General features: G+C 35.3%; 1 protein-coding gene across 1 annotated transcript; it reads left to right on the forward strand.

Annotated features, from left to right (window-relative positions):
* Positions 1–1962: 1962 nt before the first annotated feature.
* Positions 1963–24374, forward strand: LOC114392038 (probable GTP-binding protein OBGC2). The gene is made up of 5 exons (XM_028353075.1): positions 1963–2453; positions 2958–3049; positions 3465–3548; positions 23816–23872; positions 24022–24374. The coding sequence occupies exons 1-4, from the start codon at positions 2027–2029 to the stop codon at positions 23819–23821; spliced, it is 609 nt and encodes a 202-aa protein (XP_028208876.1). The 5' UTR covers positions 1963–2026; the 3' UTR covers positions 23822–23872; positions 24022–24374.
* Positions 24375–24882: the final 508 nt, after the last annotated feature.

The raw sequence follows: 24882 nt of genomic DNA on the forward strand, positions 1-24882 counted from the left end.
TTAGTATCTACCCACTAGGTAGGAACTTCATTGTTAAACAAATGCATTAACTCTACTCCAATTCCAACTACAAAGGCAGAGCTTTAATTAATCTTCTCATTTATGTGCTCTGCTTCTCCACCCATCAAAATGAATTTCATTGTCAAATTATTACTTCTTTATCTCATATATTATTTACTATATATTTCTTAAAGTTATGTATATTTTTTAAGAAAATATCAATTAATCAATTGTATTGATTCTACAAGGGTAGTGATGACATAACTCTGAGCAATTGAATTAGACTGAAATTGTGAAATATGCCAACCTTATGATGTAATGGAGAAAGGGTTGCATCCTACTTACCATAATCAATCCTACCATGTTCAGAAATAAATCTTAAGACATGGTGGTTCAACTACACTAGATAATGAAGTTACATTGACATTGACTGTACAAGGAACCTGAGACACACAGGCACAGTATGCAAACATGCTCATCTATAAATGAATATGTATATTTTTTTATAAAGGCATTAAACATCTGCAACTACAATAAATTGAAAAAGTGGTTTACCTTCCTACAAATACATTTGCTATACATTAAGTCACTTTTTTTTTGGGTGGGGGTATGGTAAAAGTTAACTGAATTTTGGCATTTTAAGGGATTAGGTATACCCAAACCAGAGCCACATAAGCCTATAGAGCCAATGCACAAGATCTGAACCTCAACAAATGACAAATGAAAGATACATTAATTGTATTGGAGAGCTAAAACACTATATGCATCATAGAAATAGAAATACAAAAGAATCACATTATACAAGATTATATGATTGGTAACAAAACACTGAATTGATCACATAGATATTTAGAGAGACGATCTAATATTAAAAACAGAAATAGTCATCATATGCAACAGTAAATTAATGACAATATTACAGAAATTAACTCATCAAACATGTCAAGTGAACAAGGTTAATCATAATCTTATCACTTGTTCCACTTACTACATAATGGAAGGATTGTAGATTAGATGAGTCACGAAAGGTTTGGAACGTTACTTGTGGATCTACTCCTGGAGCTCGTCCTTTGCACCACAAACCAAGTCTACACAAACTAAATGTAACATAAAAACCGAAACATAAGCCTAAGGAGAGCGACAACCTTAAAAACAAAAAACTACAATCAATTGGGGCATACCCTTCTCGAGGTTTTTGACGTGCTAGGAGGAAAGGGTGAATGTTACTTGTGGATCTGCTCTCGGGGCCCCTCCAAGCTGGGCTTTGTGGGCTTCATTGCAGCATATGTCGCCATTATTCACGCCAATGAACAAAAATGGAAGAAGAAGCCGCTGCTGCGTCTGGAAATAAGAGAGGGCTTTGGCGTACAATGGAATAGAAAAAAACAAGATAGAGGACCCTCCGTTCGTCCTTTGTTTCAATCGTGCTAAATTGGAGAATCCTCTACTTCAATCATCTAGCCACGCCCTTTGCTAGGGCAACGTTACACCAAAGGGGGAGGGGAACCCTATACCTAAGGGGAGATCTTTGTCCTGTTACACATTAAACTGGTTGCCATCAAGTAATCTGGTCCATTTAATTTTTTTATTGTTAAATCAGACGAACCCAAATGGTTATCATTTTTTTAAAATTACATTGTGTGTGAAAGGAGTTTCACATTCACACCCTAGTCTTCGTCTAATTTGGAAGCCAAGCTAGCAGAGCCAGTATCCTTCAAATGAATTTCTCTCAAAACCCACAACACTGATTACGTGGCCAGCATCATTGTATAGCTGCTTTAATTTGCACAATATTTTTTTAGTTAAATGATAGAGCAAATCTTGTATGCACAAAAACCTAACACGCATATTTATACACATCCAATTAAAAAATGACAACTCATCAAAGTTAAAAATAAAATAAAATAAAAACAAAGGTAAAATTTAGTAACATGAACGCTTTCTCTCTTCCATTGCAGAGCCTCTAACCGGACCCTGGCCTCCATTATGACAATCTCGGTTGAAGACTAAAATATCAAAATAGAATATGAAGGAACCTATTTATGTACATTGCGCTGTCACCAGCGCCAACGCATCTCCTCCGCCGTCAATGTCATTGGCAAAGGAACCTCACAAATACTTCGACCACGTCATCATCACCGTTCGCACTGGTGATGGCGGCCACGGCGCGGTTCTGAATCAGCAGCAGCAACAGGAGCAAGGAAAAATGAAGTTGAAGAAAGGGAAAGGCTCCTTGAAGAGGGACTTCGACGGATCCCTCATTCTCCCCATAGGTGGCCACGGAGGTGACGTCGTGCTCTATGCCGACGAGTCCAAAGACACGCTGCTGGAGTTTCACAACACAGGCCGCTACCACACCAAACGCAGTGGCAACGTTGATGCCATGGGCATTTTAACTTTGATGCTTCGCGATGGACTTACTGCACCAACGCTATGTATTGTTGTTCCCGTAGGTTTGTATGCTCTGGTTTTGTGTTTTAATCTATTTCGTCAATATAAAGTAGGTTTAATTATAAAATTGGTCCCTTAATTATAATTAAGAGTTTAATTGGTCCTTCATTTATTAAAAAGTTCAATCAGGTCTTCCAATTGGTTAAAAACACTATTGAACTAATGAAGTTGGCGGAAATAACAATTGTAGATTTGTAGTGTTTTTAAACAATTGAAGGACTTGATTAAACTTTTTAATAATTGAGGGACTCAATTGAAGTGTTTCTAAAGGACCTGATTGATCCAATTGAACTTATAATTACAATTAAGAGATGAATTGTATAATTAATCCTATAGAGTATAGACAAACTTGTTACAAGTATTTCATTTTGAACCTCTATGATTAGCTTTGTCACATTAGAAAATGGAAATATTTCATTTTGGTTCTTTCTTTCTTTCTTTTTTTGCAAAGGAGATGGTGAAAGCCTCTAAAGAATTAAATTCCATTATGTTTATAAATGTAATAGGTACAGTTGTGAAAAGCAAACGAGGGAAGATGTTGGCTGATCTAGCGCAACCTTGGGATGAAGTTCTTGTTGCAAGGGGAGGACAAGAAGAGGTACTATACATACATCACTAAAATTCTTTTAAAATCTATTTTTTTTTTTGTAATTGAGTTATGAATCATGCTCATTTAATCCATTAAAGGCATTGCAGGATTGTTTACTGGTACTAGTTAAGATTGGTGATAAAATGAAATAATTAGACCCTTGGAGTTCATATATACATATAAATAATTTTGGCACAACAGTAAAGTTGTTGCCTTATGACCTTTTTTGTAAGTCATGGGTTTAAATCCTGGAAATGGTCTCTTTGGTTGTGGGGTAAAGATGCATACATCTACCCTTCTTAGACCCCGTTAGGTTGGAACATTGTGCACTGGGCTGCCCCTTTTATTCATGGCATATACCTATTTCCAGTTTGTTATTGTTGTACTTTAATCCTAAATTGAATTTTCTTTTCTGCCTGCCTAGATTAGCTTGTTAGAAATGCCACAGCATAAAAGGAAAACGATGATGGCTCTGCCAACTATTGTGATGAGCGATGACTCGGACAAGGTAAAGCTTATTGTGTATGGAATATTTCTCATAGTGTCATCATTGGTATCATTAGTAGCCTCTTGTAGTTACAAATCTGTGCAAATTGAATATTGTATACAAGGATATAATCAACAAGGTTCTTCTCTTGTTGTTCCTTATTAGCCTTCTCTCTCATTTCAGTTAGAGTAGTTATAATTGTTTTAGCCATTTCAATTAGAGTAGTTATAACTGTTTTAGCCATTTTAGTTAGTTTGTTATGAACTAACTCTTGTATATAATCTATATTCATGATTGAATTGAAGAATGAGAAGCATTCCTTTCATCTACTTCTTCAAGCTTTTTTTCTCTTTGTTTTAGAATATGTTGTGCCATGAGTTTTACATGGTATCAGAACTCTTCAATTGAAGAGCTCTGCTGCGCACTCTCTTTGTTCTTCCCCGATACAAGCATTGTTTCAATTCTCCCATGGCTTCACCCATCCGTCAGCACTAGAGGATTTGCTCAATCCTCATAGTCCATATTATGTGCATTCGAGTGAGAATCCATCAATCTCACTTGTTTCTTCTCTTCTTGATCCCACAAATTATAACTCATGGTGCAGATCAATGTCTATTGCACTCAGTGCGAAAAATAAGTTGGAGTTTATCGATGGTTCTTTGCCACCACCAGTACCTAATCATGCTCTTCATACTGTGTGGAAACGTTCCAACAATATGATGGTTTCATGGTTGATACATTCAGTATCACCTTTAATCAGACAGAGTATATTGTGGCTGGATAATGTCATTGATATTTAGAGAAATCTGAAATCAAGATATTCACAAGGTGATTTGTTGAGAATCTCAGAATTACAGTAGGAAGTTGCTTCCGTCAAACAGGGTGATGTCTCTGTCACAAAATACTATACAAAATTAAGAGTAATATGGGATGAATTAGAATCATATAGACCAAATCCAATATGTAGTTGTGTTCAAAAATGATATGTGATGCTCTTGTGTAGAAGCAAAGCTTCATGATGAATTAAGATTGATTCAAAGATGTTTTGATGATAACAAAGATGATAACAAAAGATGATGACAAAGGTGATGACAAAAAGCTCAAAGGCCAATCAAACAATGAGTTCAAGATATTCAAGATAGAATCAAGAACACTTCAAGATTCAAGAGGAAAGTTGATTTCAAGAATCAAGAATCAAGATTCAAGAGATCAAGATTCAAGACTTAAGACTCAAGAATCAAGAGAAGGCTTAATCAAGATAAGTATGAAAAGGTTTTCTCAAAAATTGAGTAGCACATGGATTTTTCTCAAAACATGTTTACCAAAGAGTTTTTACTCTCTGGTAATCGATTACCAGATTGTTGTAATCGATTATCAGTAGCAAAATGGATTTGAAAAAGTTTTCAAATGAATTTACAACGTTCCAATTGATTTCAAGATTACACTGATTTAGTAATCGATTACCAGTGATTGTTTCTGAATAAATCAAAAGATGTAACTCTTCAAATGGTTTTTTTTTTTACCTTTTCAAATTGGTTTTTAGTTTTTCTAAAAGTTATAACTCTTCTAAATGGTCCTCTTGGCCAGACATGAAGAGTCTATAAAAGCAAGGCTTTGATTTGCTTTTCAATACACTTTTCCAATCAATCTCATACAATCCTTTACAAGCCTTGAATCTCTTTGAACTTCTTCTTCTTCTTTGTGCCAAAAGCTTTCCAAAGTTTTCTGGTTTTCTAAACCTTGAAAACTTGTGCTATTCATTCTTTTCATCTCTTCTCCCTTTGCCAAAAAGAATTCGCCAAGGACTAACCGCCTAAATTCTTTTTGTATCTCTCTTGTCTCTTTTCCAAAAGAACGAAGGACTAACCACCTGAATTCTTTTGCGTCTCCCTTCTCCCTTGTCAAAGAATTCAAAACGACACAGTCTGAGAATTCTTTTGATTCTTCCCATTCCCTTATACAAAAGTGTTCAAAGGACTAATCGCCTGAGAATTCTTTTGTATCCCCATTCACAAAGTATCAAAGGTTTAACCGCCTGAGATCTTTGTCTTAACACATTGGAGGGTACATCCTTTGTGGTACAAGTAGAGGGTACATCTACTTGGGTTTGACTGAGAACAAGAGAGGGTACATCTCTTGTGGATCAGTTCTAGTGGAGGGTACATCCACTAGGTTCAAAGAGAACAAAGCAGGGTACATCCCTTGTGGATCTTTGCTAGTAAAAAGATTTTTACAAGGTTGAAAGAAATTGATGAGAATCCTGAAATTGGCCAAATACAGGCTAAAGGCCCAAGTGGAGAAGGACGAAGGCCCAAGTGGAGAAGGATAAAGCCCCCGAGTGGAGAAGGATGAAGGCCCAGAGGCAGAGACACTATCAAGACTATTAATTGTTGCTAAAGGCCCAAACTAATTTAAAGGCCCAAGTTAAATATATTTTTAGTTATAATTTTTATTTATTGTAATTTTGGCCAAAACTGTTTAGAAGGCCCATGTCTATTTTTATCTTTTTGTTCAGATACACTATAAGTATTGGTTTTTATTTTCAATAAAGAAAAAACTTTTGGCATTTGATAAAATTTGGTGAGAGTTTCTCTCTAGGTTCCTGGTTGAACCAATTATCAGACTTATCAAGGTAAACCTTGTGGCGTCTACCCTGACTTATCTTCCTTCACCGGAAGTGGCGTCATCCAAACCTCCGTAGCCTGTATCAAACGATCCGCTCCTACTCAGGTTCACATCATCAGGTATCAGAGCTTCGGCCCTTGATACAAGTTCTATCCTATCCTATCCTATTTTTTTTCTTTGTAATTTGTCTAGGTTTGTGTTTTTGTCCTTGTTCTATTATTTGCATTCTTATTTACATCTTGTTTTGTTCTTGTTTGCGTCTTGTGTTCTGTTATTTGCGTTCTTGTTCTTGTTCTTGTTTCTTGTGTCTTTCACACTTTGTGTAAAAAAAAAGTTGCAGAAATTTTGAAAAAAAAATGGGTGTTTGATCTTTGAACACAAAATTGAGGAAGTTAGAGGCTTTTTTTGGCAGAAAATCGTGTACCAAATCCCCTTATCTAGATTCTCCTTTGAATTCTGAGAGTTTTGATATATAGTGGGCCTCAAACAGACAACCGTAGCAAACGTTATGAGCATTTGAAGTTTACTGGTCATATCTGTTATCTTATTTGTTATCATATCTGTTATCCAAATTAAATCTAATTTGTTATCCAAATCTTATCTATTATCCAAATCAAATCAAATCAAAATTTGTTATCCAAATCAAATCAAGTCTAATCTGTTATCCAAATCAAATCCAATCTGTTATCCAAATCAAGTCTAATCTGTTAACCAAAATCAAATCTAATTTATTATCCAAATTAAATCTATTACACAATCTGTGATAATTAAACTGTCTTTCCTATTATATACCTTATGTGTCTAATTTGATTCATACAGGAACTTAAGAGGGAGTGAGTGGTAAAAGGCAAGAGTGAAAACATCACACAAAAGCCTATATTGAGAGCATTAAACACGAGTGAACTACCATCAAAGAGAGAAACACGTGAGTAGAGTGTGGTGAGGTCCTGAATTTTTTTTTTAATTTACTGCAAAATTCTTTGTTCCTTAATCATGGCAAGAGCTGGTGACAATAGTGGTGTATATCATCAACTGGACGGATCTCAGCGCTTATTTCTGGACGCGTGGACTACACAAATGCAACATTTGTTGAACCGTAACAAAGAAGAGCCCTACAGACGAATAGCCAAATCTTCCTCGTTTACTCTTAAACCTCTATCCCCTAGAGAAATGTGTGATGACCAAATCAGAATGAGAGAAAAGAGAGAACAAGAGAAAGAAAATAGTGAGGCACCACAGAGGCATATGAAAAAGAAGAGTGATACACCCAAGGAAAAGAGTGATACACATAAGAGAGAGAGTGATACACATGAGAGAAAATTTAATTATTTTGCAGAGGCGAGTGAAGTGAGGAAAGTGTTACCTGCTTATGAACCACTCAATCTACAGCATTGCAAAGACAGTAAAATTTCTACTGATAATTCTAATGAGTTTACTATTTCTATTTCTCCTAGTGTTCAACCCTTATTGCAGGAATTTAAAAATGTCTTTCCTAAGGAGATTCCTCATGGACTGCCACCTTCAAGAGGCATAGAACATCAAGTTGATTTCCTCCCCGGAGCTTCATTACCTAACAGGCCAACTTACAAAAGCAATACCCAAGAGACTCAACGTAAGGATGCACATGCCAAAGTTGAGTATGTGAAAAGATTGTATGACCAAGTGAATGTGCAAATTGCAAAGAAGAATGAAAGCTATACCAAGCAAGCCAACAAGAAAAGGAAGGAAGTGGTACTTGAACCCGGTGATGATCTTGGACATTTGAGGGCAAATGTTTTCCAAGAAGGAGGGAATGATGAGAATCCTGAAATTGGCCAAATACAGGCTAAAGGCCCAAGTGGAGAAGGACGAAGGCCCAAGTGGAGAAGGATAAAGCCCCCGAGTGGAGAAGGATGAAGGCCCAGAGGCAGAGACACTATCAAGACTATTAATTGTTGCTAAAGGCCCAAACTAATTTAAAGGCCCAAGTTAAATATATTTTTAGTTATAATTTTTATTTATTGTAATTTTGGCCAAAACTGTTTAGAAGGCCCATGTCTATTTTTATCTTTTTGTTCAGATACACTATAAGTATTGGTTTTTATTTTCAATAAAGAAAAAACTTTTGGCATTTGATAAAATTTGGTGAGAGTTTCTCTCTGGGTTCCTGGTTGAACCAATTATCAGACTTGTCAAGGTAAACCTTGTGGCGTCTAGCCTGACTTATCTTCTTTTACCGGAAGTGGCGTCATCCAAACCTCTGTAGCCTGTATCAAACGATCCGCTCCTACTCAGGTTCACATCTTTAACTTGGGCCTTTAAATGGGCCTTCAGCAACAATTAATAGTCTTGATAGTGTCTCTGCCTCTGGGCCTTCATCCTTCTCCACTTGGGCCTTCATCCTTCTCCATTCGGGGGCTATATCCTTCTCCACTTGGGCCTTCATCCTTCTCCACTTGGGCCTTTAGCCTGTATTTGGCCAATTTCAGGATTCTCATAAAAAATCTCAAGGACCGCAGGTCGCTTGGGGACTGGACTGGATGTAGGCACGGGTTGTTGCCGAACCAGTATAAAAACTCTTGTGTGTTTGTCTCCTTCTTCCCTACTCTTTTACTTTCCGCTGTGCATTTTAATTTCCGCTTTTACTTTTGGTTAAGTTTCTCTTCTACTCCTTATTCTCTTAACAACATAAGTAAAAGCCTTAGAAGAGTAAATTTTTAATTAGTAAAGGTTTAGGAATAATTAATTCAACCCCCCTTCTTAATTATTCTGAGCCCACTTGATCCAACATCTTGTAATTGTGAAACAAAGAAAGGTACAAGATCAAGTTATGCAGTTCTTAAGAGGATTGAATGATTAGTACAGCAATGTCAGGTCCAATATACTGATGATGGATCCTCTTCCCTCAATTAATAAAGTTTTCTCATACGCTACTCAACAAGAAAGACAACTCAATGGGACTGTTAATTTGAATAATCTCAGCTTGATTAATGCTACTAGTGCTTCTCATTCTAGAAATTTGTGTAGCTATTATGGGAAGAATGGACATGTTGTTGAAGATTGTTGGAAAAAGAATGGCTATCCAAGTAATTTATCATCGAATAGAGGAAGAGGAGGTCAAACTTTTCATGGTAATGGTAGAGGCTCAAATGCTGACAGAAGCGGCAAAGTGTACAATTACTATGGTATCACTGGCCACACTAAGACAAAGTGCTTCAATAAACATGGATATTGTTAGTCACTTTATATGACTAACTTTTGTATAGAAATCATTTTCCAAAGCTTGTATAGTTCCCCAATTTATGGTTATTTTGGGGTAAATTTTGTAAATAAAACTTGTTTTATGGTTAACGTTGTCTCTAGAACATTTCCATTGGATTTAATGATGAAATCTGTGCATTTTCAGGTGAAAAAGAGGCTAAATTTTGAATTGAAAAAAGTAGCAATTGGGCTAAGCTCAATAGTTGAGCCAAGCGCTTATCCACCGCTAAGCGCAGCTTCAGTGTGCTTAGCGCAAAGGAGAATCTGGCAGAGCATCAATATCAAAGCCGCACGCTAAGTGCTGCGCTAAGGGCAGCAGGTGCCTTCAGCCAAGCTCAGCACAATACTGACGCTAAGCCCAATTCCACTTACTCGCACTAAGGGCGAGGGTGGCGCTAAGCGCAAGGTCACAAATTCTGAGCCTATTTAAAGTCTATTTTGTGCAGAATTAGGGTAGACACACCTTTTGAGACTGGGCACAGAATTTTAGGAGGCACTGGTGCACAACATTCCACAGTGCCTATTTTGGGAAAAGAGCCCTAGAAGCAGCAAAGAGGAACAACTTGTGCACTAAAGCCTAGGTCTTTTCGTTTGAGAGAGATTATTTAGTAGAGAGTGAGTGTGAGATGCTGAGAAGAGGAGGAGGAATCCCCCTTCTTGTGTAAGAAACTATCATTCTCTGCTTTTACTCTCATTTATTGTTAGGGTTTCTTTGTAATGGTTGGCTAAACAACCTAGTTGGGGATTTCTAATGAACAGCTGATGTAAATACATAATATCTAGTTGATTGTGTTTTCTGTGTTCAAAGATTATTTCAATGCTTAATGTTTGTATGCTTTTGGTTTGATCACCCAATTGTGTGCATAGTTAGGTGACTTTAGCATTGGGAAATGTACTATTGCCTTAGAACTTGATTGAAGCAAGATCGAAACTTAGTCTTAAATGAGGGATCTGCGAGTTAAGTTTTGGTTTTAATTATGTTGTTACAATAATGTTGTTTAGTTTAGGCCTAGTCTTAAATGAGGGATCTGCGGACGAAGCTTAGGCTAAATTAGGCTAAACTTTCGTAAGCTACTTGAGCTGAGTCTAGTCTTAAATGAGGGATTTGCGGACGAAACTCTGTTTAAGTTAGTCTACACCTAAGAGGGTTGTCTAAATCGGGCCTAGTCCAACAAGAGGGATTTGAGGACGAAGCTTGGATTAATTCGGCCTGACGAGGGATCGAGGGTTTAGTAATTTAGGCTACAACATAGAACACAAGAGCACGATTGATTAGAGAAATATATTTCTATGCATTAGCTTGTTTGTTAGAAAGACCCAACATTTCTACCTACTGTTGTCATTTTATTTACCTTGCATTTTATAGTTTTTAGCATAAAAGTTTAGTTTAAATTCTGTTTGAAATTATAACTCATGCATGTTCTCTCAACAATGCTTCGATTCTGAACTTAATTCAGGCTAACATTAGTTCCCTATGTTCGATACTCGGATTCATCCGTTTTAAATTTTAAATATTTGACGATCCGGTGCACTTTCCAGTAAACCCTCATTGAAATTTCCTTGAGACATAAATGAACAAAAAGTAACTGCATTGGGGAGTCAACAGATATCCACCAGGATATCGTTTGCACAAGGCGCCTGGTGCTAATATCAATAACAGCTACAGAATCAATGAATAATGAGAATTCAGTAGCAGTAACTACAATTCATGAAGGACAGAATTCAGAAATGAAATTGACATCACAGCAATATCAAGCTCTAATGAGTTTGCTACAACAAACATCTACCATTGGATCTTCATCTTCTACATAGACAACCCATATCAATCAACTTGGTATAGTTCCTAAAATTGATTATGTTATAGGAAGTGTTTTACCTATAGTTTGCACCATAAACAATGATTTTGATCTCAATACTTGGCTCCTTGACTCGGGGGCTACTGATCACATTGCATCTTCCCTTGATTTATATAGTGAGTGTAAACAGATTTCTCCCATCACTATTAGCCTTCCTAATGGAGAACAACTTATTGCTAAAAACTCTGGGACTGTGCATATTTCAGAATTTCTTGTTCTGACTAATGTGTTGTATCTACCTAATTTCAATTTCAATTTGATCTCCATTTCCAAATTGACTAATTCCATGCATTATCAGCTTGTACTCTTGGCTAATAAATGTCTGATACAGGAAATCTCCACCAATAGGATGATTGGTACAGTTGATGTTGAATCTAGTTTGTACAAACTCAAGTCAACCTCTAGCCATCACAACAGTACATCCCTTGCTATACTCAATCCCTCCAATTATGTCAATTCTTGTAATAAAATACTCATTGATATATGGCACTACGGATTAGGACACTTATCCAATGAAAGAATGTTAGCCATGAAACAATATTATCACATTTTAAATTCTGCCAGAGACATTATCTGTGATGCTTATCACAAAGCCAAACAAAAGAAATTGATTTTTCCCGTTAGCAGTTCTCATTCTCTTTCTCCCTTTGCTTTAATACATGTTGATATTTGGGGCCCTTGTTCAACCACTTCTATACATGGTCATAAATATTTTCTTACTATTGTTGATTATCATACTAGATTTGTTTGGGTTTTGCCAATGTCTTCTAAAGATGAAACTCAATCTCTTTTACAAGGTTTAATTAAATCTGTTGATAGGCAATTTGATACAAAAGTTAAAGCTATTCGCTCAGATAATGGTGTCGAATTTATCATGAGTCATTTCTTCCAAGCCACTGGTATTATTCATCAAACAACCTGTGTTGAAACTCCCTAACAAAATGGGATTGTCGAAAGAAAACATCAATGTTTACTTAATGTAACTCGAGCCCTTTTGTTTCAATCTAACCTTCCAAACATTTTTTGGTCCTATGCTTTACTTCATGTTGTTACTTTGATGAATATCATTCCTACACCTTTTCTGAAAAATGAGTCCCCATATCAAAAACTCTATTCTGCATTATATGATGTTAATTTACTTCGAGTTTTTGGCTGTCTATGTTACACTAGCACTCTCAGTGCTAACAGAAAAAAGCAAGATCCTAGAGCCTTACCTTGTGTGTTTCTAGGTTTTAAATCCCACAAGAAAGGTTACATAGTGTACAATCTCCATACACAAACCATTGAAGTATCTCGAAATGTCATTTTTTATGAGAACTGTTTTCCCTTTTCCACTCTCAACATTAATGACCCTACCATTCTTGCTCACCCTTCCATCACTACCCATAATCCACAAGCCTTTTCTTCCCCTATAGATTCCCTTTCTCCTACACCTTTACCTCCTCAACCTAAACCTATATCTATTGACCATCCATATACTGAACCCACCTCCTTTGAACATTCCCTTCGTAAGACTGACAGAGTCCAAACCAGACCCATCAAATACAATGACTATCAAACCATTAAAGAACAATTATGTAGGTGAATTTGTTCCATATTTAAACAACATTGTTAAATCATTGCATGATAGACTGAAGAAAAACCCCCTTCTTGGTTTGACCTCCATACTTAAATTGTCAAAGACATCAAACTTAAAGTCCAATCCATAAAATGTCTGTATCTCCCTATCCCACAGGCATTCAAAATTGTTGAAACTGATGCATCTGACATAGGTTATGGTGGTTTCCTTAAACAAAGAATCCATGACCAAGAGCATGTCATTGCATATACATTAAAACATTAGAATTCTACACAACTAAAATATTTAATTGTTAAAAAAGAAGTTTTAGCAATTGTTTTGTGCATTTCCAAATTTCAATCAGATTTATTAAATAAAAAATTTTAATCTGGGTTGATTGTAAGTTAGCCAAAGATATTTTACAAAAGGATGTTAAAAACCTTGCCTCGAAACAGATTTTTGCAAGATGGCAAGCAATTTTAAGTGTCTTTGATTTTGACATAGAATATATCAAGGACACCTTAAACTCTCTGCCTAGCTACCTTACCCGTGAATTATTACAGAAAAGTGATAATGCCTCCTAAGGCAGCAGGGACCTCCCTGAGAGGAGGTCGAAGTTCAGGGAAAGGATTCAAGCTAGCTCTACCAGAGCCAACTACCAAGAAATCATCTTCAAAATCTTCTGGGTCACCAACCCAGGCTGGGTCATCCACCCAGAAAACCAAAGTTGAATGGTCATCAACCCAAATCATCTCAGTTAAACCTGAGTCATACACTCAGGAATCCCCCAAATCGACAACCGCCAAACAAACATCGGCCGACTATGCTTGGTCAATCCAAATACAATAGGCCCTCCAAGAAATGAGTCTGACCAAAATTCCAAAATTAACCAAGAAAACCTGGGCTGAAACAAACCTACAGAACATCATTCAAGATACAAAAATTTCCAAAATAACTATTAATTCTAAAGGGAAAAAAACCCTAGCCCATACCCAAACACCTTCCACAAAGCAGACTAACATTTATGTTCACAAAAACAAATTTTCAACTATTTTATAGATGGAACCTGAATTTTGGGATAAAAATCCATTTAAAGCGACAGATAAGGCGTTCCCATCAGACTTTCATTTCAAACCAATAGCAGTCAACAAGACCAGAACCTTCTATGAAATTATTTTGGTAGACTCAAATTCAGTGTCTATCAAACATTTCAAAGACCCAAAGGATCAATCGTTGAACACTCACTCAACAATTCAAATATTAAAAGTGCTTCAACCAAGACATTTTGGTTCGGACTTAAAAAAAGGAAAGAAATTTTCAGTGCCTTTTGATCCTATAGGTTATACCTATTGGGATTACGTTGAGGCTTGGACCAAGGTTTTCTGGCATTAGAACACACGCTTCAAGCACTCGTGGCACATATATTTCAAGACTAACACAGTCTACAATTTCCCAAACTAGTTTCTCGAATGGTGGGATTTCTTTGGACCAATACCTGAGATTTTCCCAAAGCAGGTTCAACAAGGATTTGCTCAATTTAAAAAACAATATACTTCCCAAGAACCACGAATTCCAATGAACCTTAAATATTTTTAGCCGACTCTAGATCAAAAGAGAGCCTGGCCAAGAATCTCAAAGAAGTTCTCCAAATATTACAAGAGGAAGAAGGCTCTTCATCAAAGAAGGAAGAGGCAAGTTCATCAGAAGAAGAATTAGAAGAAGACCCTTTCTACCAAAATGAAGATTATTGTTTTGGTATCCCTTTAAATGATGATTAAAAGTTAATTGTAATTACAGTCACATAATTTTTTGTATTTTTAATCTTGTAATAGTTCTAGGCAACCTGTCCTATAGCAAATAAGTACCAGTCAAAACTACAAGTCATGTAACAAACAGTCAAATAGTTTCGGTCAAAACTGCCGGTCTTATAGCAAAATTTTGGCTCTATAAGGAGTCATCAACCATAATGTGAGGCACCCTTTGATTCATCCATTTTCAGGAGTCTTAAAAGAGAGTTGCTCTGCATAAGAAAAACTTAGTAAGCTCTTCTTTTGATTTGAATAAATTTGAAGTTTTCTACCATCTCCCTTTTGCCCCTTCTGTCGATCTTGTGCGGCTCTGCCGCCGCTTCGGTTTCTTTGTTTGCGAAAACCTAGGATTTGTAAGCCTGTAAAGGTGTGTCCTTGATACTTGTTTTGAAAACTGCATCTTCATCTTTCATATTGCATCATTCTTACTTTCTATTTGTCCGTCTGATTCTTTTCCGTTGATCTCTTGTATCAGAGCCTGATGGGGAAGTAGGAATACTATCCGTAAGGACATAACTGATTTCATGGATATGAACTTATGTACAATAACTTGTTTCGTCAATGTATAGTACTTTTAAACTAAACAGTATGTTTGAACAGTATTTTCTGGAAGCACAATAGTCTGATATTTTAGTTGAATGATACTGTAGCAGTAAGACTCGTGGTTGAGAAAGGACAGTAAGGCTAAGGTGTATTGTTCAAATAAAATATTAAAACATAATATACTCGTGGCTATAGAAGTAGTGTTCAAACTATGTTGTCTGTTTTTATAAAAAAAAAAGAGTAAAAATTTTTATTTATCAAATCCAAGAAATTTAGTAACATATATACTTACGGATACATTTCTATGAAACCATATGATGACAAAGATACTAGAGGATGTTTTAAATATGTCTCGTCTTTTACATTCTTTCTCCTGTATATATTTTAGATCTAACTCATTTTCATATTCATCCTCAAACAATTCCCAAAGAAATGTCAATTTACTCAATGAACAAGAAAACCAGACCCATGAGGTCACCCCAAAACACAATCTCATCGATGAGGAGGTCCGATTCGAAGATATAAATCAAAACATAGATGACTGGAATATTCCAGAAATCTCTCAGGACACACTGTATGTTCCTGAAATAATTAAAGACAAACATAACTTTGATTACATAATCAAAACTGTAAAAAATAATATTCCTCTAGGACAAGATATAGGGGAAGAATTTCACTTACTTTCAAAAAACTCAATTTATGAACATAGCCATAAATACAAATATTTACACATCGGTTGTGTACAAGTAGCCATCAAGCCCTTAATTGATATGGGCATAGATGTTGCAGTTTTAATGTGCCTTAGAGACATTAGGCATAACAAATTTGAAGATTCCTTAATAGGAATAGTAGAAACAAGCCTATGACAAGGTCCGGTCTACTTCAATTGTTATCCAAACAAAACAGTGAGTCTGATGGACAGGAACATTCTTGACTCTCTATTCTTAAGCATCCACTTTCATGGCCTTGACATGAAAGAAGGATCAATTCCAACAACTTTAATCTATAGGATCCAGTACAAAGTCATGAACACTTGTATGTCTAGAGTCCTATTAAAACCTCAAAGAGGAGAGACAACTTTGTTTATCACTGATATGAAAAAGGCAAATGTTTCTCCTGAGAACAATAAAATGGGATGAGGTAACTCTTCCTGAAAAATGGGTCATGGATAAGGTCACACCGTCTATCCCCCGACCCGCTCCAACAATAGAACAAATTAAACAAGACAACTTCGGTAAGGTAGAGATAACCTTCAATAGGAGAAATTCTTTCTCATCAAGGATAGAAGCCTCTAGGTCTGAATATGAGTCATCCAGAAGGTCTTTCTCGGTGAGAACCTGTTCAATTCCAGTAGCATTAACCAGATCTGAGTCACATAACCAGTTCCCTGCTGTAAACCTCCAAGGATTAGATACCACATCTAGTATACCTAGAACAACATACAACCAAGAATAGGAGGACGACCAAAAGTTGATCCAATCCCCAACTTATTCCTTTATGCATGAACCTTATGATGTTATCTGACAACTTTAGCATTGATAAGGAAACTCTTAGGAAAGACTTTTATTCTTCGGAGATTGAACCTCAAAGGAGATGGTTTTTTCAACATTTTAAGGGTCCAAACAGAAAACAAATCCAAGACAAGTTCTATGAATTTTTCGAAAGAGTCAAAATTAATGTTCTTTTCTTTGATTGGTTTCAAGCTTATACCATTAAAGAAGATATAGATTACACGTGGAAACAAGATATCATAGGTGATCCAACAACCAACGCCATTTGGCAAATTAAAGACGGTGAGATAATCCAATCAGAATTACCTCCCACAACACAATTCCAATTACCAAAAGTCAAAGACAGCAATGATAGACCTGTTATGGCCAGTCCATTTAAGACAAAAGGACATAAATCCAATAAATTCCAAACACTGGAAAACACCCTTCAAACTATATTATCAACGTCCAACTACCCCTGACCTTCTACTAGAAGAAAGAGGTGAGAATAATTTTAAAAGCTTTAGTGCAAATAACATTTACGAATGGAACATAGATGCCCAAACGGAGTACAATATCATGAATACACTCCAACACATGACCATGGTAGTCACAGCCTACCAAACATCCCATGAGTGTTCGGAAGAAACCATTATTGATATCTTAGTGGCAGGATTTTCCGGATAGTTAAAAGGTTGGTGGGATAATTATCTCACTAATGAGGAAAAATAAAAAAATTTATGACGCAGTTAAGACGGATCTCAATGGAAAAGTCATTACTAATGACGATAATAAAGACATTCCTGACGTTGTTAATACATTGATATTTACAATAGCCCAACATTTTATTGGAGACCCATCTCTCTGGAAAGATAGGTCTACAGAATTATTATCAAATCTTAAGTGTAGAACTTTAGTAGATTTTAGATGGTATAGAGATACTTTCCTGACTAGAGTTTACACTAGAGAAATAGTCAACAACCTTTTTGGAAAGAAAAATTTCTAGCCGGTCTTCCAAGATCATTAGGAGATAAGGTTAGAGATAAAATTCATAGCCAGCCTGCTAATGGAGACATTCCATTTGAGAGTTTAAGTTACGGTCAATTAATTTCTTATGTCCAGAAAGTGGCCCTAAAAATCTGTCAAGATGACAAAATTCAAAGACAATTAGCCAAAGAGAAAGCTCAAACAAAGAGGGACTTAGGATCTTTCTACGAACAATTTGGACTACCAACTTGTCCAAAACAAAAGAAACAACAAAGCTCTACAAAAGAAACCCAAGAGAATAAAATTTCCCACAACAAGAGATTTCCAAGAAGGAGATACTCGCACAAACCCTCGACTAGCAAAGAAATAGAAAATCCTAAACAAAAATTAAAATAAAAAATGACGTGTTACAATTTTGGAAAACAAGCCCACATTAGCAAATATTGTAGGTTAAAGAAAAAAATTAATAAATCTTAACCTAGAACCAACCATTGAAGAGCAGATTAATAATTTGCTCATAGAAATTTCGGAGGAAGAAACAGAAACTTAATCCTCCATACTCTCTGATGAAAACCTCAACATAATTCAACAAGATGACCAACCATTGCCTACGGATGATGAAAGAAAGATCAACACCCTAACAAGAGAACAAGATCTCTTGTTTGAGGCAATTAATGCCATACCTGATCCCTAGGAAAAGAAGGTTTTCCTAGAAAAATTAAAGAAAACTCTAGAAACCAAATCCAGACAAAAAGATTTTATTACAAACAATAAATTTGATGATAGTAACATATTCAAAAGGTTACAAAACACTTCAGCTAAACCAACAACAATCCAGGATCTCCAAACAGAAATTAATAATTTAAAAAGAGAAGTTAAAGAACTTCGCCAACAATAAGAAATTCATCAAATTATCCTTTCCCAACTCGATGAAAGCAGTGATTCTGAGAGTACTGAAAAGGATATAGAAAATCAAACTGAAAATCTGGAAGATGATATGTTTATGGGATTAATCAACAAGATTAAAATCTAAAAATTTTACATAAACATTAGAATCATTATTAATGATTTCTTCTTAGATACTATGGCCCTATTTGACATAGGGGCAGATTCAAATTGTATTTTGGAAGGATTAGTTCCTATAAAATTCTTCGAAAAAACCTTAGAAAAACTGAGTAAAGCAAATGGATCAAAATTAAAAATTAATTACAAGTTATCAAGTGCCATAATCGAAAACCAAGGTAACAGGATTAACACAAATTTTCTTCTGGTAAAAAAACCTTAAGAACGAAGTAATCCTAGGTACTCCATTTATTATAGCACTTTTCCCCCTTCAGATATCTAAAGAGGGAATAACTACAAACCCTTTAGGAAGAAAAATTGAATTCAATTTTTCTACTAAACCAATCTCCGAAAACATAAATTTCATAGAAAATAAAATCAACCAAATCAACTTCTTAAAAGAGGAAGTATCCTTTAATAACATTCAAATGCAATTAGAGAAACCCCAAATAAAAGAGAAAATTCAATCGTTATTACATCATATCGAATCAACCATTTGTTCCGACTTGCCACATGCATTTTGGAATAGGAAAAAACACATTGTTGATCTTCCTTATGAAAAGGACTTCATGGAAAAACAAATTCCCACAAAAGTTAGGCCAATCCAAATAAATGAAGAACTTCTCCAATACTGCCAAAAAGAAATTAAGAATTTGCTTGATAAAGGCTTAATTAGAAAGAGCAAAAGCCCATGGTCTTGTGCGGCTTTCTATGTCAATAAACAAGCTGAGCTTGAGCGGGGTACACCTCGCCTAGTTATAAATTAGAAACTTTTAAATCAAGCCTTACAGTGGATTAGATATCCTATTCCAAACAAAAAGGACTTGCTTAACCGATTAAATTCAGCAAAAAATTTCTCCAAATTTGATATGAAATCTGGATTTTGGCAAATTCAGATCCAAGAATGAGATAGGTACAAAATAGTCTTCACTGTACCTTTCGAGCAATATGAGTGGAATGTAATGCCATTCAGACTGAAGAATGCCCCTTCAGAATTTCAAAAAATTATGAATGATATTTTCAATCCTTATTCAAAATTTGTCATTGTCTACATAGATGATGTTTTAATCTTTTCCCAAAATATTGACCAACATTTCAAAAATCTTCAGACCTTCATTCATATCATTAAACAAAATGGTTTAGTGGTCTCTAAATCAAAAATCAATCTCTTCCAAACTCGGATTAGGTTCCTTGGTCATAACATATATCGGGGAACAGTCATTCCAATAGACAGATCAATAGAATTTGCCAGCAAATTCCCCAACCAAATCTTAGACAAAACCCAGTTGCAAAGATTTCTCAGTTGTCTGAATTATGTAGGTGAATTTGTTCCATATTTAGACAACATTGTCAAACCACTGCATGATAGGCTGAAGAAAAACCCGCCTTCTTGGTCAGACCTTCTTACTCAAACTGTTAAAGACATCAAACTTAGAGTCCAATCCATAAAATGTATGTATCTCCCTATCCCACGGGCTGGGTCATCCATTGAGAAAACCAAAGTTGAAGGGTCATCGACCCAAATCATCTCAGTTAAACCCGAGTCATCTACTCAGGAATCCCCCAAACCGGCAACCGCCAAACAAACATCGGCCGGCTATGCTTGGCCAATTGAAACACTTCAGGCTCTTCAAGAAATGAGTCTGACCAAATTCCCAAAAATAATCAAAAAAATCTTGGCCAGACATTGCTTCAGAATCTGACAATGATTCTAAACCAAACTTACAAAGCATGATCCAGGATACATCAATGACCAAAACAACTATCAATTCTAAAGGGAAACAAACCCTAGCCAAAACTCAAACACCATCCACCAAACAAACTAACAATTATATTTATAAAAACAAATTTTCAACTATTTTGCATATGGAACCTGAATTTTGGGACAAAAACCCATTTAAGGCAACAGCCAAGGCATTCTCGTCAGGATTTCATTTCAAACCAACCACCATCAATAAGACAAGGACTTTTTATGAACTGATATTGGTAGACTCAAATTCAGTGTCTATCACGCATTTCAAAGACCCAAAAGATCAAATGTTGAACACCCACTCAACAATTCAAATCCTAAAGGTTCTTCAACCAAGACATTTTGGTTCAGACTTAAACAAAGGGAGAAAATTTTCAGTACCATTTGACCCTGTAGGTTATACCTATTGGGATTATGTTGATGCTTGGACCAAAGTTTTTTGGCACCAAAACACCCGCTTCAAGCACTCATGGCTAATATATTTCAAAACTAACACAGTCTATAACTTCCCAAATTGGTTCTTACAATGGTGGGATTTCTTTGGTCCAATTCCGAAGATTTTCCCAAAGCAGGTTCAACAAGAATTTGCTTAGTTTAAAAAACAATACAATTCTCAGGAATCACGAATTCTAGCAGATCTTAGATGTTTTTCCCGTTTTGCTCTGTCATGGATTTTTTCATGGCAATATCGTTACAGTAAAACGAAGAAAAAAAACCAATATCCATCACTACAGAGGCATGAATTTGTAAAATGGTGGACTCAGTTTGATTCGTCCAAGGCTAATCAAGAACAAGTGAAGCCCTGGTTCCAATCCTATCCAGAATTTCTCAAAGCAGCCGATCCAAAAACTTATGTGTTTTTGAACCAAAAGTCTCATCTGGCTGCATTTTTAGCAGGATCAAAATCAAAAGAAGTCCTGACTAAAAATTTTAAAGAAGTTCTACAAATGTTGCAACTAGAAGAAGGTTCTTCCTCAAAGAAGGAAGAAACAAGTTCTATTGAAGAAGAAGAAGATCCTTTTTACCAAAAGGAAGATGATTGTTTTAGTATCGGTTTAGATTAAATTTAATTGTAATTACAATCACATAACTGTTTGTATTTTTTCTTGTAATAGTTATGGACAATACTACCTGTCCTGTAGCAAATAAGTACTGGTCAAAACTACCAATCATGTAACAAATAGTCAAATAGTTCCGGTCAACCGGTCAAAACTACTGGTCTTATAGAAAATTTTTGGCTCTGATACCGGAGATCAGCGAAAAAGGATCAAACGGACAGATATGAAGTAAGAATGATGCAGTATGAAAGATGAAGATGCATTTTTCAAAACAAATATCAAGGACACACCTTTACAAGCTTACAAATCCTAGGTTTTCGCAAACAAAGAAACTGAAGTAGCGGCAGAGTCACACAGGATCGGTGGAAGGGGGAGAAGGGAGATGATAGAAAACTTCAAATTTATTCAAATCGAAAGAAGAGCTTACAAAGTTTTTCTTATGCAGAGCGCCTCTCTCTCAAGACTCCTGAAAATGGCTGAATCAAAGGGTGACTCACATTATGGTTGAGGACTCCTTATATAGTCAAAATTTTGCTATAAGACCGGTAGTTTTGACCGGAACTATTTGACTGTTTGTTACATGACTTGTAGTTTTGGCTAGTACTTATTTGCTACAGGACAGGTAGTATTGCCCGGAACTATTACAAGATTAAAAATACAAACGGTTATGTGACCGTAATTACAATTAACTTTTAATCATCATTTAAAGGGATACCAAAACAATCATCTTCGTTTTGGTAGAAAAGGTCTTCTTCTAATTCTTCTTCTGATGAACTTGCCTCTTCCTTCTTTGATGAAGAGCCTTCTTGAACCTGCTTTGAGCAAATCTCAGGAATTGGTCCAAAGAAATCCCACCATTGGAGAAACCAGTTTGGGAAATTGTAGATTATGTTAGTCTTGAAATATATGAGCCAGGAGTGCTTGAAGCGTACGTTCTGATGCCAGAAAACCTTGGTCCAAGCCTCAACGTAATCCCAATAGGTATAACCTACAAGATCAAAAGGCACTGAAAATTTCTTTCCTTTGTTTAAGTCCGGACCAAAATGTCTTGGTTGAAGCACTTTTAATATTTGAATTGTTGAGTGAGTGTTCAACAATTGATCCTTTGGGTCTTTGAAATGTTTGATAGACACTGAATTTGAGTCTACCAAAATAAGTTATAGAAGGTTCTGGTTGTGTTGACTGCTGTTGGTTTGAAATGAAAGTCTGACGGGAACGCCTTAGCTGTCACCTTAAATGGGTTTTTATCCCAGAATTCAGGTTGTATCTGCAAAACAGTTGAAAATTTGTTTTTATAAATATAATTGTTAGTTTGGTTTGGGTCTGGACTAGGGTTTGTTTCCCTTTAGAATTAATAGTTATTTTGGTTTACCAACAGTTCTGTAGTCATTTATCTTGTGGTTTACCAACAGATGGAGAAGTAATTAGTGGTCCATATTGTTGATGCTGCCACTGAGAATCCTATAATTGCATGTTCATTTCTATTGTGGTTTACCAACAGATGGAGAAGTAATTAGTGGTAATGTGATATACTATTTAAAATGAATCCTATTTACTTATTGAAATTTAAATTTAGATATTTTGTTTTAAGTTAATTTTCCTTCAGGAATATTAAGGATGTTGGTATGGTTCTCAGCTTTAAAATACTGAAGGAATGACAATCAAGTGTCTATTATAATTGATAATGTAACTTTGTACCAAAGATGGAATCCAAATGAAAAATTTCTTGTTTTGTCTCCTACCCTTTCACTTGTGTGTTTTTCCCCCAAAGCCGGAATATTAAAAATTTTAAACTTATTTCATAAAAGAGATTCAAATAATAATTTGTCCATCCTCCGAAGTCTCAATATGGTTTAGTTAAGTCAGTAACTTGGAAGCAACATACGTGTATACTTTAGTGCTTTTTATTAAAGACTAATCATTTCTCTGCAATCATATTGTAGATAATTGTTTCAATTTAGCAATACAATATCTTTCACAGATACTATTAATTATCACAGCTTGGATCTATTCGCATCTCTTTATCCCTTTGCAACCTATCTGTTGGAGGGTTGAGACCATAGAATTGGAAATCTCCTTTTTTTGGCTGACATGGGAGTTAGTGTGTCCTTTGAAATTTGTTTAGAATATTAAAGTTGTTGTATAGACCATTTTACTCAATTATTTGAAGAAAACGGTCTCGGCTTTTCAAGTACTGATGTGTAGAGTGATCTTTAGTAGTTTTCAGTTATTTCATTAGTTGCAATAAGTTCTAGTACTTTGATTGGCCTCTTGTGTGCCTGTTACTTATTATCTACATCTACTTTTTCAGGTATGAGGCAGGATGTCAATGTTCTGATCTTTCTAGACGTTAGAAAAACATTAAAAGGTATGATATGACAATATTCCAAACATGTTCTGAAGTGAATGTCTACAAGTTCATCTTGAAATGTTGAATTTTTTTGTTGTTTGTTGATAGTCAATAAAATCTACAACAAATAAGACCACTGATTGCTACTTCTCTATATATTATTTCAGAAGGTATGAAGCTTTACATTTCTGACAACAAGGTGATCTTGACAGAAGGTTTTGATGGTGTTGTTCCTCCCAAGTATTTTGAAAAGATAAAATCATGACCGAGCAGATAGTCCGTTCCTTTTTAAAGTTCTCTTACAATTTTGCTTTTACTTAAGATCACAGGACGTTGAGGATTACCAGATGATTGTGTAAACTTCTCACAATAATTACTATTTGATTCCTAATTTTTGTTGTTTTTAATGATTCAGTTAAGTTTACTTTGGGTCATTAAGTTATATATACTATGTTTTTTTTTTGTCAGATTGAGTTATATATGTGTAAAGATTTTTTTTACGGAATATAAGTGTGTAAATACTATGCAGGGGTCACATTCATATTTATGCATTTTTTTTAAATAACATTTATTTGTTTAGAAATAAATCATAAAACATGAGATAAAATCAAATATTTTGAACATAAGCAAAAAATAATATATATATATATATATATATATATATATATATATATATATATTTCTAAATTTTAAAAATAGTTCATATATAAAATTTAAAAAAGTAGATTACTTCTTCTAAATCAATTATCAGGAAGCATGCTTTTTTATCAATTGATTTAGTTGATTGATTAGAGGGCATGAATTGTCATCTTTTTCTTTCTTTTATATTCCGAACATTTAGCCAAAAAGAAGTAGATGTGTTTCTCTTCAAAGATCAGCGCATGAAAAAAAATGTATTTGGTTGTCATCTAAATCTCACGAGGGATTGAATACAATCTAAAATGTGGAAAACTATGGAAGAATGACATCATCTTAAGGCCACAATTAGGTCAAATTTCCTAGAAAGAAAATATTATTTTAATCCGGTA

This window comes from Glycine soja, chromosome 17 (assembly GCF_004193775.1).
Source record: "Glycine soja cultivar W05 chromosome 17, ASM419377v2, whole genome shotgun sequence".
Lineage (NCBI taxonomy): Eukaryota > Viridiplantae > Streptophyta > Magnoliopsida > Fabales > Fabaceae > Glycine > Glycine soja.